Source organism: Geotrypetes seraphini, chromosome 4 (genome assembly GCF_902459505.1).
Source record: "Geotrypetes seraphini chromosome 4, aGeoSer1.1, whole genome shotgun sequence".
Taxonomy (NCBI): domain Eukaryota; kingdom Metazoa; phylum Chordata; class Amphibia; order Gymnophiona; family Dermophiidae; genus Geotrypetes; species Geotrypetes seraphini.
Genome location: NC_047087.1, coordinates 136,893,337 through 136,911,064, shown reverse-complemented (window position 1 = coordinate 136,911,064; position 17,728 = coordinate 136,893,337). Strand labels below are relative to the sequence as shown.

At 45.3% G+C, this 17,728-nt stretch overlaps 1 protein-coding gene across 1 annotated transcript in view; it reads right to left on the bottom strand.

Moving 5' to 3' along the window:
• The window catches only part of DNMT3L (DNA methyltransferase 3 like), a 182,221-nt gene that overhangs the window by 136,426 nt on the left and 28,067 nt on the right, over positions 1-17,728 (bottom strand). The window contains exon 3 of the mRNA XM_033942929.1: positions 7,658-7,702. Within this exon, the coding sequence (XP_033798820.1) occupies positions 7,658-7,702 (45 nt within the window). The remainder of the gene's footprint in view (positions 1-7,657; positions 7,703-17,728) is intronic.

The following is a 17,728-nucleotide window of genomic DNA, read 5'->3' as shown; positions in this document are numbered from 1 at the left end:
AGAGCCTACCTTATCATGTCGCCGGGGCCAGGGGCTTGGGCTTCCTCCTGGCCCATTCCAGTAGCGGCAGGGGGGTTGCCGGGGCCAGGAGGGTTTGGGCTTCCTCCTGGCCCGATTGTACTCGGAGGCAGGGGGGCACGATCGCTGGGGATCGTCGGGGGTGGAGCGGCTGCCGCGGGGCAAGAGGGCTTGGGCTCCCTCTTGCCCTGATGTTGTCGGGGGGGGGGGGGGGTTGGCAGTTCGACATGGCAGGAGGGCTTGGGCACCCTCCTGCCTGGATCGTTGGGGGGGGGGGGATTCTGTAACCAGTGTTGTTTTTGACAGACACCGGTTACAGAATCCAGCTTTTAGGCGAAGGCCTGGCTCCTCCTTCGCCTAAAAGCCCTTCTGTTGGACGTTTGGGGCTTAGGCATTTTTTTTGTTTCATTATGGCTAAAAAGTGTAGACGTTTTGTGGGTGTACTTTTAGACTTAGTGGTGATTGGGCGTTTGGGCAGAGGAAAGCCATAATCAAAACAAAGACGTTTGGTTTGGTTATGGACACTTTCCCTGCTTCTGCTTTGAACATTTAAAGACTTAGGCCAAAAAGGGACTTAGACAGTTTTTTTGATTATGCCCCTCCACGTGTTCATCCCATGCTTTTCCTCTCCACCACCTCTCTCGAGAGCACATTCCAGGCATCCACCAACCTCTCCATAAAGTAGAATTTCCTAACATTGCTCTTGAATCTACCACCCCTCAACCTCAAATTATGTCCTCTGGTTTTACCATTTTCCTTTCTCTGGAAAAGATTTTGTTCTACGTTAATACCCTTCAAGTATTTGAATGTCTGAATCATATCTCTCCTGTCCCTACTTTCCTCAAGGGCACTGTTCTTCAACCGCCGGTCCGCAGAAAATTTCTGCCAGTCCACGCAGGGCCGGCGAGATCAAGTTGGCAGTTAAATTTTCTCCCGACTGCGGTTCCTGCCGACTGCTGTTCCTCCCAGCCTCGGGCGTTCAAGACAAGCTGGCGACATCAGGGCCTTCCCTCTGTGAGTCTCGCCTGTTCAGAAACAGAAGTTGAAACAAAATAGGCGGGACTCAGAGAGTGAAGGTCCCGACGTCAGCAGCCTGTCTTGCCGCCTCTGCTGAGTTGCTGAAGAGGGCCACGGGGAAGGTTCAAGTGGAAGGGAGAGAGCTGCAGATACAAGGCAGATGGTCAGCGTGTGCGAGCAAGATCCTGGGGAGCCTTAGACAGTGGCTGTCTCCCCCTCCCAGCAGCTCTCCTTCTTGCCAGGGCAGTGATTCACCGGCAACTTCCTCTTTCCTCAGAGGCGGCAATGGACCCAAGGCTGCCTAAGTAAATCACTGCTGCAGGCAAGTACTGAGAACTGTTGGAAGGGGAGGAAGCCACTGTAGGAGGCTGGGAAGCTGCTGGATAAAGGGAGAGCTGCTACAGGACCTGGAGGGAGGTAGAAGGAGAGATGCTGCTGGGAGGGGAGGAGGGAAAAGGGTGGGAAGAGAGTTAATGTTGGATAGGGGGAGGAGGGAAGGGAGAAGGAAAAAAGGAAGGAAACAGCTGGCAGGGAGATTACAGGAGGGGAAGGGGGTCAGGGTGGAATGGAGAGATCAGATGAGGGAAAGGGGAGAGAGAGGAATGAGAAAGTAGAGAGAGATTGATGCTGGAAAGGGGGTCAGCAGAGAAATGAGAGAGGGATAAAGATGCTAGATCTGGTGTAGGAGAGATAAAAATGAAGAAAACAGTGATGCTGGAATGAATGATGTAAAAAGGAGAGAGGAGGCACAGGCTGGAAGGACAGGGGAGAGGGGCATAGAAAGAAGTCAGATACATATGGAAGGGGGAGAGGGCAGACAGTGGATGGAACGGGCAGATGCTGGATTGAAGAGACAGGGCAGACGCTGAAAGTAAAAGAGTGAAAAGAAGATGAAAGCAGAAACCAGAGACAACAAAAGGTAGAAAAAAATAATTTTATTTCTATTTTATCATTAGAATATATTGGATTTAAAATATATATCCTGCTAGACATAACTGGGGACTGCAGTATTCTGTTAGCATGATATTTCTATGTAGCTTTCTATAATAACTTGGCTTGTTCAGTTTTCTTGATAGTAGAGGGGATATATATGAAGGGAAGGGGAGACAGGGGATTTGTTGGTCCCTGCTCTGTAAATTTGTATTTATAAAATCACAATTGTTCAGAATATTGTTTCTTCTTTTTTTTAAATCATTTTTTAAAAATTTTCAAAGATAGAAATACAGGGCACAACAAACCAAGAGCCACTAACAAAAGGAAATGCAGAAACAATCGAGTCTTTCGCATCAGTACTTCACGAAGACCCACAGAGACCAAACCCCCCTAGTAGAACCTATTGTTTCTTTTTATATTTTAATAAAATACGTTCAATATAAAATCATAACTGTGGCTTGTGCAGATGGGATCAGATGGTTTGCGGGGACCGAGCTCACTGAGACGGGGCAGAAATGTTTTTTTTTAAATTTCGGTCTTAATAGTTTGCTGGTCCACAAAATAATTCTTTTATTTCTGCCGGTCCACGGGTATAAAAAGGTTGAAGAACACTGCTCTAGGGTATACATATTCAGGGCATGCGGTCTCTCCTCATATGTCTTCTGGCGCAAGCCTCCTATCATTTTCCATCGCCCTCCTCTGGACCGCTTCAAGTCTTCTTACATCCTTCGCCAGATACGGTCTCCAAAAATGAACACAATACTCCAAGTGGGGCCTTACCAATGACCTGTACAGGGGCATCAATACCTTCTTCCTTCTACTGGCTATGCCTCTCTTTATACAGCCCAGCATCCTTCTGGCAGCAGCCACCGCCTTGTCACACAGTTTTTTCGCTTTTAGATTTTCGGACACTATCACCCCTAGGTCCCTCTCCCCGTCCGTGCATATCAGCTTCTCACCTCCCAGCATATACGGTTCCTTCCGATTATTAATCCCCAAATACATTTCTTTGCATTGAATTTTAGTTGCCAGGCATTAGACCATTTCTCTAACTTTTGCAGAACCTTTTTCATATTTTCTACTCCGTCTTCGGTGTCTACTCTGTTACAAATCTTGGTATCATCTGCAAAAAGGCACACTTTTCCTTCTAACCCTTCAGCAATGTTACTCAAACATATTGAACAGGATTGGCCCCAGCACCGAACCCTGAGGGACTACACTACTCACCTTTCCTTCCTCCGAGCGACTTCCATTAACCACCACCCTCTGGGGTCTGTCCGACAACCAGTTTCTAACCCAGTTCACCATTTTGGGTCCTAACTTCAGCCCTTCAAGTTTGTTCAATAACCTCCTATGAGGAACTGTATCAAAGGCTTTGCTGAAATCTAAGTAAATTACATCTAGCATATGTCCTCGATCCAGCTCTCTGGTCTCCCAATCAAAAAATTCAATCAGGTTCATTTGGCACAATTTACCTTTTGTAAAGCCATGTTGCCTCGGATCCTGTAACCCATCAGATTCAAGGAAGTACACTATCCTTTCTTTCAGCAACACTTCCATTATTTTTCCAACAACCGAAGTGAGGCTCACCGGCCTGTAGTTTCCCGCTTCATCCCTGTGACCACTTTTGTGAATAGGGACCACATCTGCTCTCCTCCAATCCCCGGGAACCACTCCCATCTCCAGAGATTTGTTGAACAAGTCTTTAATAGAACCCGCCGAAACGCCTCTGAGCTCCCTCAGTATCCTGGGATGGATCCCATCTGGTCTCATTGCTTTGTCCACCTTCAGTTTTTCAAATTGCTCATAAACACTCTCCTCCGTGAACGGTGCAGAATCTACTCTATTTTTTCGTGTAACTTTGCCAGACAACCTCAGTCCTTCTCCAGGAATTTCTTCTGTGAACACAGAACAGAAGTATTTGTTTAGCACATTTGCTTTTTCCTCATCACTCTCCACATATTAGTTCCCAGCATCTACTTGGCATAAATGCACATAAGGTGAGTCTCTTTTATTTGAAAGGAAGCTCTGGAATGAGAGGACACAGGAGGAAGTTAATAGATGATAGGCTCAGGAGTAATCTAAGGAAATACTTTTTTTAACCGAAAGGGTGGTAGATGCATAGAATAATCTCCCGGTAGAGATGGTGGAGACCGTGTCTGAATTCATGAAAGTGTGGGACAGGCATGTGGGATCTCTTAGGGAGAGGAGGAGATAGTAGATGCTGCAAATGGGCAGGCTGGATGAGTCATTTGGCCTTTATCTGCCATCATATTTCTATGTTTCTCTGTTTCTGGCCATGTATCTGGATGTGGGGCATTTTTTTTGAAGGTGTCAATCATCTTTGATCCTCTCTGAATTCTGCTTGGTCCTCTGGTTTTTTCAGAAGGTGCCCTTTGTGCCCCTTCAGAAAGCTACTCTCAAAGATCTCACTTTGAAGCTAGTTTATATGGTGGCTATTTCTTTGGCACGTAGAGTATCAAAGCTTCAAGCAGTCTTGCAGGGAGCTCTTTCTTCGCTTCACCGAGGCAGGGATCTCCATTCCCACAATACCTTTTTTCCTCCCTAAGACTGTTTCTTAATTTCACATAATCAGCCACTGTTTATCCTGTCATTTAAAAAGCAAGATTTGGGGAGAGAGTTTGACTCTCTGCGTTTGCTAGATGTCTGGCAGGAGCTTTTGTAATACTTTTATTGTCACCAATGAGTTCCACCGGTCAGATCAGCTGTTTGTGTTGTTCGTGGGATCAAACTATGGAGGAGAATCAGCTAAACCGACTATTGCTCAATGGATTCAGGAGGCCATTGCTTCAGCTTATGTCCTTTTAGGTAGGCAGGCTCCGCTTGTTCTCAGGGCTCATTCGATCAGAGCAGTTTCAACCTTCTGGGCAGAGGCTTGGGCATTTTCTCTTGAAGAGATTTGAAGTTTGGTGACTTGGCTTTCATTGTACACCTTTGAAAAACATTATTTTTTGGATGTTCTCTCAGGTTTCTGCAGCTGGCACTGTGCTTGTTGCAGGTTTCAAAGACAAACTGCAGACCTAACAGCATATCCTAATGAAAGCCACACATGATGGCTAAAACATTGGTTTCTACCTGACAAGATGCAGTGAGACCTGGAAACCTGTAACAAGCACAATGCCAGCTGTGGAAACTCTGAAAGAACATGTTCTACCTGTGAAGCTGGGTTACATCTTTAAACTCACCAGAAACTTTTCCATTCTATGGAAAAAGAGACCAACTGACTTTCCTGCCAGTATTCAAATTGGTGGACTGCCCTGTTCCCAATCAGGTCAGTGAACCCACTATTTACAAAAACAAACTGCAAACCTCACAACATACCCTGAATGGGGGAGTGTGTGGTGCAGTGGTTAGAGCCACATCCTCAGCAATCTGAGGTTGTGGGTTCAAATCCCACACTGCTCCTTGTGACCCCGAGCAAGTTACTTAATCCCCTTTGCCCTAGGTACATTAGATAGAGTGTGAGCCTGCCTAGACAGATAGGGAGAAATGCTTGAGTACCTGAATGTAAACCACTTAGACCAAGGGTGTCAAACTCAAATTACATAAGGGGCCAAAATCTAAAACGCAGGCTAAGTCGTGGTCCAGATTTTTTATTAAGATACTTGCCCCCTTCTTTGCTGACGTGCAGTGTGGGCCCCAGCGCCAGTGGCAGCTCCGATGCTCACAGGACTTCTGTGAGCGTCGGATCAATCGCCAGCGCCGGCGTCAAAACCCACGCTGGCGCCAGCAAAGGAGGAGGTTAGTCTTAGTAGAAGTATATGGATGCAACCTCTCCAACCCCATGCTGGCTAAAAAATAAATTAAAAAAAAAACTTTTCCTCTCTTTTAGATCCTAGTTCACGCTTGCTGTCTAACACCAGCTCTGGCAGGATACATATTTCAAATCTGACATATTGTAATCACTTTTGTTGTCTGGTCATTTTGCTTTTAGTCCCTGTTTCTCTTTCTGATTTTGTCTTTTTTCTAATTCTCTTTCCAGTGTCTGCTGTCCATTTTTTTTCTTCTCTCTCTTGCTCCAGTCCTTGTCTCCAACATACTGATTTTTCCCTTTCAACTTTTCTCCTTTTTTTCTTTTCTGCCTCTGTCCACTCAAATTTTGCCCTCTTTCTCATCCTTCTCCTTTTCAAATTTTCAACTACCTAACAATTTTCTATCTTCTCTTATTCTGTAGCTCTCCCATTTCCCATCTCACTCCTTTCCCAGCCTCCTATTTCCTTCTATCTCTCCTCCTCTCTCCTCTTGGTCCAACATTTTGCTCTGTCTCTTTTCTGTTGTTCTTCTTCCCTCCCCCCTTGATGCTGAACAATGAGATGGAAGGAAAAAAAAAAAAAAGAGAGATGCTGCATCTCTCTCTCCCTTCCACCCCCAGGCCTAATATTTCTCCATCCCCTTCCATCTCCAGATTCAACTTCTCTCCCTTTCTCTTTCCAAGTGCCCCCATCGCATATCTCCTCCTGTCTGTCTGCCTGCTTCCCTCCCCCGAGGTCCACCATTTCTCCCTTTCTCTTTCCAACATTTCTCCCCTCAAGTAACTTTTTCCCTCTTTTTCCACACTATCCCAGGTCCAACCTCTCTCCCTTCATCTTGCTCTCTTCACAGCCCGTTGTGCCTTTCCCTCTGATACCAGTCCAATGTCGCTGCCGGGCTGGGGACTCTGCCGGCCTCGGCGATTCGGGAGTGCTGTGTGTGGCTCCCCCTCCTGCTTTTTGCCTGCCGCGGTCTGTCTCCAATGACGCGCAACTTCCTGTTTCCGCTCGGGTGGACCACAGCGGACGAGGACAGGAGGGGATGCCACGAACAGCACTGCTGAGTTGCTGCCGAGGTCGGCGGACTTTCCGGCATGGCGTTGGCGGTATTGGACCGGTGTGGAGGGGAGGACATGCTGGGCTTAGGAGGAGAAGATCAGGAATGTTGCCACAGGCCACATAAAAAGGCCAGACGGGCCGGATTCGGTCCGCAGGCCTTGTGTTTGACACAAGTGACTTAGACTATAAGTGGTATATAAATGCTTAAATAAATAAAAATTTTTAAAAAAGAAAGCTACAGCATGATGGCTGAAATGACAAACAGCTCCATGTAAACTGGATATTCAACACTTAAGCCTGGACATGGACCAGCATTGAATATGCGGGGAAAAAAATCTCACCACTGCTAGCTGAATATTGACGCCATAGTATGCTGGACTGTGGTTAGGAAGACTTAGCTGTATCTTTGCATCTGTAGGCTGCATTCAACCTCATGGATCCCTTACCTCTTTTTTTCCAGACTGATATTATCTGGTACAGTTTTAAAGTGATTCAACTCTTTTTTGTTGAACTTCCTTTCAAAGTTTCTGTGTTTTATGTGGTGCCTATCTTTCATCTTCATATCCTCTCTTAAGCTGAGTTCCATAGGGATCCATTTTGGCTCCTCTACTTGTTTAATATTTTTTTGACCTCAGTAGCCACCTTCGTTCATGATTTGGGAATCTCTTTATTTATGGTAATGATATCTATGATATCTTTCTGATTATTTATACAGATTACCTTAATCCAAATCCATTACAGTTAAACCACTGTCTAAAGTTCTGTGACCTGTTCAGAGTCTTAGGCTAGCAGGAATTCTGGTCATCTGTTTACTTTTGTAATACTGGATAACTAGCAACATGCATGTGGTTATAACTCACCTTCAATGTGCCGGTGTTTGACATTCACTTCATATGCAATCTGATCTGTAAAAAATTAAACTAAATTAGGCTGCTATTTATGCACAAATTTCTTTTTACAAAAAATGTATTCATTAAGGCCCCCTTTATCAAGACGCGGTAGAGCATTTTAGCGCTGGCTGGTGAGGTAAATGCTCCAAAGCTCATTCAATTCCTAGGAGCATCAGAGCATTTACCTTGTCAGCCTGCAGTAAGAAGCTCTTCTGTGGTTTAGTAAAACCCAGAGTAAATTTTTAACTAATGGTTTTATCTTGTTCCTTTGGAATTCCAGCTCAATAGAACCGGCTTCATTGTGGCTACAGCACTAAGCTCTTTGATTTACAACCTCTCTGCTGTTAGGTGGATAAGTTGATGTATAGAAAGGAGGAAAAGGTATTATAGAAGACCAGGATCTCTAAGGCAGAGGAAGGGATAATAGATGGCATGGATTGCCAGACTGGATAGACCACATCATCTTTGTATGCATTCATTTTTCTCTGTTGCTATGTCTCCTTTGACTCTAACAGAATTGCTATTCCAGTACCCAAATTAACTTTAGTAAATTGGTTATCATCTTGCACTCAATTCTGTCTCCAACAAACTGCCCTACATTCAGGACCTCTTTATCTCTCATTCCCTCCATCTGCTTGCTCTGAGATGTAGATTCACCCTGAGAACTCTACTTCAACTGCTGCCCTCTCCCATGGGAGCTACCACTTCTCCCATACACCACACCCTACTGGTCGAGGCAGTGGTGTTGGACTTCTTCTCTCACCTTCTTGCAAATTTCAACCTCTTCTCCCATTCCCAATCACACTGCTTTTCTTCATTTGAAGTCCACTCTGTCCGCCTATTCACATCCCTACCTAATCCCCCCCAAGTCCCCTTCCTCCTCTTATACTGAGTTTAACTCCTGGCTTTCTGTCTTCCTTGATTCATCTTCTTCCACTGACAATCCCTCTAAGTTTCTTGCCTTAACCTCATTTGACCTCTAGCTATGCTCCACTACTCCTATTCATCTGCATGGTCACTACCTCGATCTTGTCTTCTTCTCTCACTGCTCCCCATCTATTACCATCATCTGATAACCTTCATACTTACTTCCCCTCCCTCTCAATCATGCCCAGTCATAACTAATAGTTTTCAAAATATTCAAGCCCTTGATCCTTCTGTGCTCTACATCACTGTTTTACTTCTCCTCGCATCGAGTATGTTAGCCAAGTTTGCCAACAAGGCTGTCTCATCGTACAACTCTATTCTCGCCTCTGCTCTGGACACCCTTGCTCTCCTGGGCCTCACTCTGTCAGGCGTACCAAACCTCAGCCTTGGCTCACTCCCAGTATCCACTTCTTACATTCCTGTACCTGCTCCACAGAACGCCTTTGGCTTAAATCTTGCATAAGTGCTGACTTTCTACACTTTAAACTTATGCTGACCTCCTTTAATTCTGCTTTTTCACTGGCTAAGCAAAACTACTACATTCAATTTAATTAACTCCCTTTCTTCCAACCCCCATTGTCTCTTTACCATGCTGAATTCCTTCCTCAAAGCACCCCCTCTTCTGACCCCTCCTTCCCTCTCTCCCCAGACTAGGGCTGAATGCTTCCATGACAAGGTTCACAATATCACCCTTGAATTTGCTGCAAAGTAACATCCTTCTCCCCTTTCTCCAATCCATTCTCCCGATCTTCCAGCTTCCATCATCCCTTCTTCCTTTACTCTAACAACTTAGGAGGAACCTGAACATCCCCCCACTCCTGACCCATTTCCCCTTCCCTGGTCCCACCTTCTCAATCCTTCTTAAGAACATAAGAAGTTGCCTCTGCTGAGTCAGACCAGAGGTCCATCGCGCCCAGCAGTCCGCACCCGCGGTGGCCCATCAGGCCCATGACCTGTACGGTGATCATTTTCTGAACCCTTAAATCCCCTTAGTCTCTATCTATACTCTCTCTATATCCCATCTCTACCTCTATCTGTATCCCTCAATCCCCCTATCTTTCAGGAATTTATCTAATCCTTCTTTAAAACCCTGTAGTGTACTCTGTCCTATCACAACCTCCGGCAGTGCGTTCCATGTGTCCACCACCCTCTGAGTGAAAAAGAACTTCCTAGCATTGGTTCTAAACCTGTTCCCTTTCAGCTTCTCCGAGTGCCCCCTTGTACTTGTGGTCCCCATTAGTCTGAAGAATCTATCTCTGTCTACCTTCTCGATATCTCTCATGATCTTGAAAGTCACTATCATGTCTCCTCTGAGTCTCCGCTTTTCCAGGGAGAAGAGCCCCAGCCTTTCTAACCTGTCTGCATATGAAAGGTTTTCCATGCCTTTTATCATTTTCGTCGCTCTTCTCTGGACCCTCTCAAGCATCACCATGTCCTTCTTGAGGTACGGCGACCAATACTGGACACAGTACTTCAGTTGCGGGCACACCATCGCTCGATACAGCAGCATGATGACTTCCTTCGTCCTGGTTGTGATACCCTTCTTAATAATACCCAACATTCTATTTGCTTTCTTTGAGGCTGCTGCACATTGTGCCATTCTTCCTTCTTCTTTTCTTCCTTCTCTGAAATCATGGAAAAAGAAACCACACAATTTCTTTCCTCAGCCAAGCCCATTACAAGCCCCTCCCACCCCTCTACTTAAGAACATAAGAATTGCCGCTGCCATCCTGCCCAGCAGACCACTCACGCAGTCCTAGGTTAAGACCAGTGCTCCAAATGAGTCCAGTCTCACCAGTTTAGCATGAACTTGTCCAACTTTGTCTTGAAAAACCTGGAGGGTGTTTTACACTATAACAGACTCCAGAAGAGTGTTCCAGGTTTCTACCATTCTCTGGGTGAAGAAGAATTTTCTTACGTTTGTATGGAATCTATCCCCTTTCAACTTTAGAGAGTGTCCTCTCGTTCTCCCTATCTTGGAGAGGGTAAACAGTCTGTCTTTCTCTACTAAGTCTATTCCCTTCAGTATTTTGAATGTTTCGATCATGTCCCGTCGCAGTTTCCTCTTTTCAAGGGAGAAGAGGCCCAGCTTCTCCAATCTCTCACTGTACGCAACTCCTCCATCCCCTTAATCAATTCAGTCATTCTTCTCTGGACCCTTTTGAGTAGTACCGTGTCCTTCTTCATGTATGGCGACCAGTGCTGGACTCAGTACTCCAGGTGAGGGCACACCATGGCCCGGTACAGCAGCACGATAACGTTTTCCGATCTGTTCGTGATACCCTTCTTGATCATTCCTAGCATTCTGTTTGCCCTTTTCGCCACCACAGCGTATTGTGCAGATGGCTTCATGGACTTGTCGATCAGAACTCCAAGTCCCTTTCCTGGGAGGCCTCTCCAAGTATCTCCCCGGACATCCTCTATTCTTGCATGAGATTTTTGTTCTTGACATGCATCACTTTGCACTTATCCACGTTGAACCTCATTTGCCATGTCGATGCCCATTTCTTGAGCTTCATTATGTCACATTGCAGATCTTCGCAATCCCCCTGTGTCTTCACTACTCTAAATAACTTCGTATTGTCCGCAAATTTAATCACCTCACTCATACCAATGTCCAGATAGTTTACAAGGTTTTGAAGAGCCGGGTCCAAGCACCGAGCCCTGCGACATCCTGCTGGTGATGCTCTTCCAGTCTGAGAATTGTCCATTTACCCACACTCTCTGTTTCCTATGCTCCAGCCAGTTTTTAATCCATGTGAGTATTTCACCCTTGATTCCATGGTATGCAATTTTTCGAAGTAGTCGTTCATGTGGAACTTTGTCGAACACCTTCTGAAAATCCAGATATACAATGTCGACCGGGTCGCCCTTGTCTATCCGCCCGTTTACACTCTCAAAGAAGTGCAGCAAGTTCGTCAGCCAAGATCTGCCTTTACTGAAACCATGCTGGCTGGTCCTCATCAGATCGTATCCGTCAAGGTGATCAATGATGCGGTCCTTTATCAGCGCCTCTACCATCTTTCCCAGTACCGAGGTCAGACTCACCGGTCTATAGTTTCCCGGATCTCCCCTCAAACCTTTTTTGATGATCAATGCAACGTTTGCCACCGTCCAGTCTTCCAGAATATTTCCCGATTTGATCGACAGATTGGCTATTAGCTGAAACAGTTCAGCTATAGTTCCTTTCAGTTCCTTGATGACCCTTGGATGGATGCCATCCAGTCCCAGGGATTTATTGATCTTAAGTCTATCTATCTGCTTGCATACCTCTTCTAGACTAACCATCAATCCTGTCAGTTTCCCGTCTTTGTTTCTAGCATATAGCCTGATGGGTTCCAGTATGCTGTGTATATCCTCTTTGGTAAATACAGAAGCAAAAAATGTGTTCAGTTTGTCAGCGATTTCTTTGTCCTCCTTTAGCACTCCCTTTATTCCACAGTCATCCAACGGCCCCACCACTTCCTTCGCGGGTCGTTTCCCCTTAATATATCGAAAGAATGGCTTGAAGTTTTTCATCTCCTTGGCTATTTTTTCCTCGTAGTCTCTTTTCGGCCCTTTTACCGCCTTATAGCACCTGCGTTGATGTTGTTTGTGTTTAATTCAGTTTTCATCATTTTTGACCTTTTCCATTCCTTAAATGAAGTTTTCTTGTCTCTGATCACTTCCTTCACCTCTACAGTGAGCCACAACGGTTTTTTGTTCCTTTTCCTCTTGGATCCTTTGTTGATATGCGGTATATATAGATTTTGTGCCTCGGTGACTATGTCCTTAAAAAGGGACCAAGTTTGCTCTAGCGTTTTTACAGTGCTTATCCTCTTCTTAATCTTCTTCCCCGCCGTGGCCCTCGTTTTGGACCAATGTTTCTCACCTGCATCCAGGTCAAAACGGATCATATTGTGATCGCTGCTTCCCAGCGTCCCTTCTACTTTTACACCTTGTGCCGGTCCTTGCAGTCTATTTAGAATTAAGTCCAGAATTGTATTTCCTCTTGTATTTTCCTTGACGAATTGTTCCAGGAAGCAATCGCCTACAGTTTCCAGGAACTTGGTCTCCCTAGCACAGCCGGAGGTGCCTATGTTCCAGTCTATCCCCAGATAGTTGAAGTCACCCATGATAACTGTGTTGCCTCCCTTGCAGTTGCGTTTAATCTCGTCTGTCATTTCCCCATTAAATTCTTCGGACTGCTCTGGGGGTTAATAGTAGATGCCAATCTTCGTTTCCAGTCCATTTGTTCCTGGAATTTTGACCTATAGAGACTCTAACTTATCCGTCAGTTGTGGTGTGTTCTCTCCAGTAGATTCAATTCCCTCTTTGACGTATATGGCAATGCCCCCACCTTTTTGAGCCACTCTGTCTCTGCAGTATAGTTTGTATCCCGGTATCACAGTGTCCCAGACGTTTTCCTCGGTCCACCATGTTTCTGTGATGCCAATGATGTCAACATTATCTTTTTGTGCCATGGCTTCTAATTCACCCATCTTATTTCTTAGGCTCCTTGCGTTCGTGTACATACACTTAAGTTTACGACCTGTTTCTTTCTTGTATTTCCTTCCCTCTTGTGTCTCTTTCAATCTGTCTTGCTTATGATCCAGTGGGTCTTCCCCTATATCTTCCTGCACGGTATCCTCTGGTGAGTCTTCCCCTCTATCTTCCTGCACGGTATCTTCTTCTTCCACACTGTCGATAATCCTGTCGATGCAGCTCACTATGTCTTCTACCTTGGCTCCCGGTAGGCAGGTCACCAGTCGATCCAGTCTTCCTCCCGCTATGTGGCTGTCAACTTGTCTGATTATGGAGTTCCCCACGATGATTGTTGTCCTACTTGACCCTATCTCACATATTGTTATCCCTATCTGTCATATCCTCAACCTATCCATTTCCACTATAACTGTTCCTGATGCCTTCAAACATGCAGTGGTTAAAACACATCTCAAAAAACCTTCACTGAACCCCACCTGCCCCTCCAACTATCGCCCTCTCCCTTCTTCCATTCCTATCCAAGCTATTTGAGTGTAATGTCCTCTGTTGCTGCCTTGACTTCCTTTCATCTCAAAAGACTCTTGATCCTCTACAATCTGTCTTTTGCCCCCTACGCTCCACCAAAGTCTGCAGTGACCTGTTCCCAGTCAAATCCTCATCCTTTTTGACCTGTCTTCTGCTTTTAATACTGTTAACCACTGCTTACTCCTTGATACACTGCCCTTGCTTGGATTTCACAAATCTGTCCCATCACACCTTTAGTGCATGTGCTGCTAACAGTTGGTGTACCCCAGGGTTCTGTCTTAGCACCTCTTTTCTTCTCTCTCTACACCTCTTCCCTCAGTGCCCTGATCTACTCCCATGGCTTCCAGTTTCAACTATATGCTGAAGATTCCCAGATCTACCTCTCTACACCTGAGATTTCACTTAAAATACAAGAAAAAAGTCTCAGCCTGTCTGTTTGACATTGCGGCATGGATTTCCCACCGCCACCTAAAACTAAACATGTCCGAACTTTTCCTCTTTCATCCTAAACCCTCTACTCCTCTTCCCCCATTCTCCATCTCTGTAAATAATATTGTTATCATTCCTGTCTCCTCTGCTTGTAACCTTGGAGTTGTCCAACTCTGACCTCTCATTTTCTATGCACCTCCTACAGACCACTAAAATCTGTCACTTCTATCTCTACATCACTAAAATGTGCCTCTTCCACTCTGAATTTACTACCTGGACCCTTGTCCACACCCTCGTAACTTCACACTTAGACTAATGAAATTTACTTCTAATAGGTCTCCCGCTGAACTGCCTCCCCCTTTACAATCTGTGCAAAACTCTACTGCATGATTTATCTTCTGCCAACCTCACTACACTCACCTTACTACTCTGCTCAAATCACTTCAGTAGCTACCTATCCATCTTCTCATACAAATTAAACTCCTATTACTAACCTACAAGTGTATTCATTCTGCAGCCCATCAGAATCTCTCCTCTCTCCTTACACGCCTCTCTGAGAACTCTGTTCCTCAGATAAGTTGCTTTTATTTGTACCTTTCTCCTCCACTGCCAATTCCAGACCTCATTCCTTTCATCTCACTGCCCCATATGCCTGGAACATGGCACGGAAGCAGAAATCATGGCAGCAGGGATCACGCCATGTCAACTGCACATGCACGGGTAAGGGTTTTATTATAGAGGATATGGTATAGGGTCACTCTCTTAATCTGTTTAAATTTATGGAATTTTTTTGGGTGAACTTTTTTCATTTTTGTTTTTTGGATTAAACAAAATAAACCCACCAGGATATTTGAAAGAAAAAATGCCCTATTGGGTGGGAAAAGTATATCGAATAATCAATTCAATAGGCCAAATTTAATCGGAAAATTTTTCCCAGCACTACAGCTCACCTACCATAGCCAGCAGTTGGAGGCTGTCTAAGCGGTTTACATTCAAGTACTCAAGCATTTTTCTTTATCTGTCCCGGCGGGCTCACATTCTATCCAATGTACCTGGGGTAATGGAGGATTAAGTAACTTATCCAGGCTCACAAGGAGTAGCATGGGGCTTGAACCCAGAACCTCAGGGTGCTGAAGCTGTAGATCTATCCACTAGGCCACTAGGCTCATTTGAACAGGGACTGTCTCCTTTGTGACTCTGTGCAGTGCTGTGTGCATCTGGTAGCGTTCTGGAGATGTTAATAGTAATAGTACTGTGTTTCCCAGAAAATAAGACAGGGTCTTATATTAATTTGTGCTCCAAAAAACACACTAGGGCTTATTTTCAGGGAATGTCTTATATTTTTTCATGTACAACAATCATCTGTCACTTCCTCTCCTCCATCCCAATTCTTCCTCTTTCCTTTCTTTACCCCCCTCCCGGTGCAGCATCTTTCCTCGCCTCTCATCCATCCCCTTGTGGAGCAGCTTCCAAGGCCTCCAAAAACAGAGGCAGTGCTCTGAATGGGCTGCTTTGCTGTCTTCCCCACCAGGGCCTTCCCTATGCTGTGTGTCTTCCCTCTGTCATGTCGCTGATGTTGTCATCAGTGATGCAGCAGAGGGAAGGCTCCTGCTGCATAAGGGGATGGTTAGAGGCGAGGAAAGATGCTGCACATGGGGGGGGAGAAGAAGAAAAAGAGGAAGAATTGGGGTGGAGAAGAAGGGAGAGATAATTGGCAAATCGGGCAGCACTAGTGTCAGGGATGGAGTCGGGGAGTGTCGGGGTGGCTTCAGGGGTCAATCTTAACTAGGGCTTATTTTTGGTGTAGGGCTTATATTAGGAGTATCTTTAAAAATCATGCTAGGGCTTATTTTCAGGGTAGGTCTTATTTTCGGGGAAACAGGGTAGTAGTAATAAAAGCCTACTTTTTTAAACTGCTTTTAAGTCCTAACTCCAACCTACTTGTAAGACATTCATATCGGTTTATCATTCCCTCTATAGTCCTCTACCTTATCTGCCTTATCATTCCCTCTTTAATTCCTTACATTAGATTAATCGTTTTTGTCATGTTTTGTCTGTCATAATTATGTTGTAAACTCTATTGATAAGAAACTATCTCTTGTGTGTTTAATCTACAGCACTGCATGTGTCTAGTAGTGTTATAGAAATGATAAGCAGGAGTAGTAGTATGAATAAGGTGACCATACGTCCCGTTTTCAACGGGACAGTCCCATTTTCGGACCGACCGTCCCGTTGTCCTGACCCACCATTTCAGGACACCGAAATGTTCCGTTTTCAGGGACAGCATCCCGAAGCTGTGCGCGGGGACATTAGGACAGGCGATCGCTTTCCCTCCCTGCTGTGCCGATTCAAACCCTGGGCTGCCACCACTGCTTCTTGCCTTCTTCCCGACGGAGAGGACGTTCCGGCCCAGAATTTGAATCGGGGCAGCAGGGAGGTAGACTGGCAGGCAGCGGCGGTACACGGACGGACAGATGGGCAGGTGGGGGTTTTGAAACCGTGGGGGGGGGGGTGAATCGTGGGGGGTTGAATCCACGGGGTGGGGGCGTTGAATCAGGCACTGGAGGAAGGGAAGGAGGTAGGCAGGCAGGCTGGCTTTGGGGGAGGGACAAAGGCAAAGGGAAGACATAGGAAGGAGGCACTGGGGGCACTATGGACATGGGAAGTAGGCATTGGGGGCACTAGGGACACAGGACAGAGGCACTGGGGGCATTATGGACATGGAAAGGAGGCACTGGGGCACTAAGGACACAGGACAGAGGCATTGGGGGCACTATGGACATGGGAAGGAGGCACTGGGGGCACTAAGGACACAGGACAGAGGCACTGGGGGCTACTATGGACATGGGAAGGAGGCACTGGGGGCACTAAGGACATAGGAAGGAAGGAGGGAGGGAATAGAAAGGGACAATTGTTGGGCCTGAGTGCAGAAAGAAAGAAATGAAAAAAAGGATACACAGTCAGAAGGAAACACAACCAGAGACTCATGAAATCACCAGACAGCAAAGGTAGGAAAAATGATTTTATTTTCAATTTAGTGATCAAAACGTGTCAGTTTTAAGAATTTATATCTGCTGTCTATATTTTGCACTATATTTGTCTATTTTTCTATAGTTACTGAAGTGACATTGCATATTTTAAAGTCATTTGCTTTGACATCTTTGAAACCCCCCCAAATATAAATGATAATTAACATTTTCTTTGCATATAGTGTGCTTTGTAGTTTTTTATTTTATTTTAAGGTTACCATTATGAATTAACATGAAGATATTATGTGTACATGAAAAATGAATGGAAGAAATTGGGGGTGGGATTGGGGGCGGGAATAGGGCAGGATTGGGGTGGGGCTAGGGCGGAATTGGGGTCGGGACTGACAATTAATAGATGTCCCCTTTTGATGAAAAAAATAAATGGTCACGTTAAGTATGAACAAACAAGCACTCCTGTAAGCAAATAAATTAGGCCTCACTATTTCTGCAGCAACTTGGTCATTGATTAAAACCTTCACTTCATATTAGTGTTTGACTGTGCATTTGGTCAAGCTATTTTGGCTAACCTGTCTTTATAACATTGGCAACTCTCACATTTTTCTTTATGACCAGGCTGCTCTGGGTAAATGGCTAAGTTATGGCTCAACTGGAGCAGCCTTGAGCTTGGGATTCACCTACTTGAGTGCCT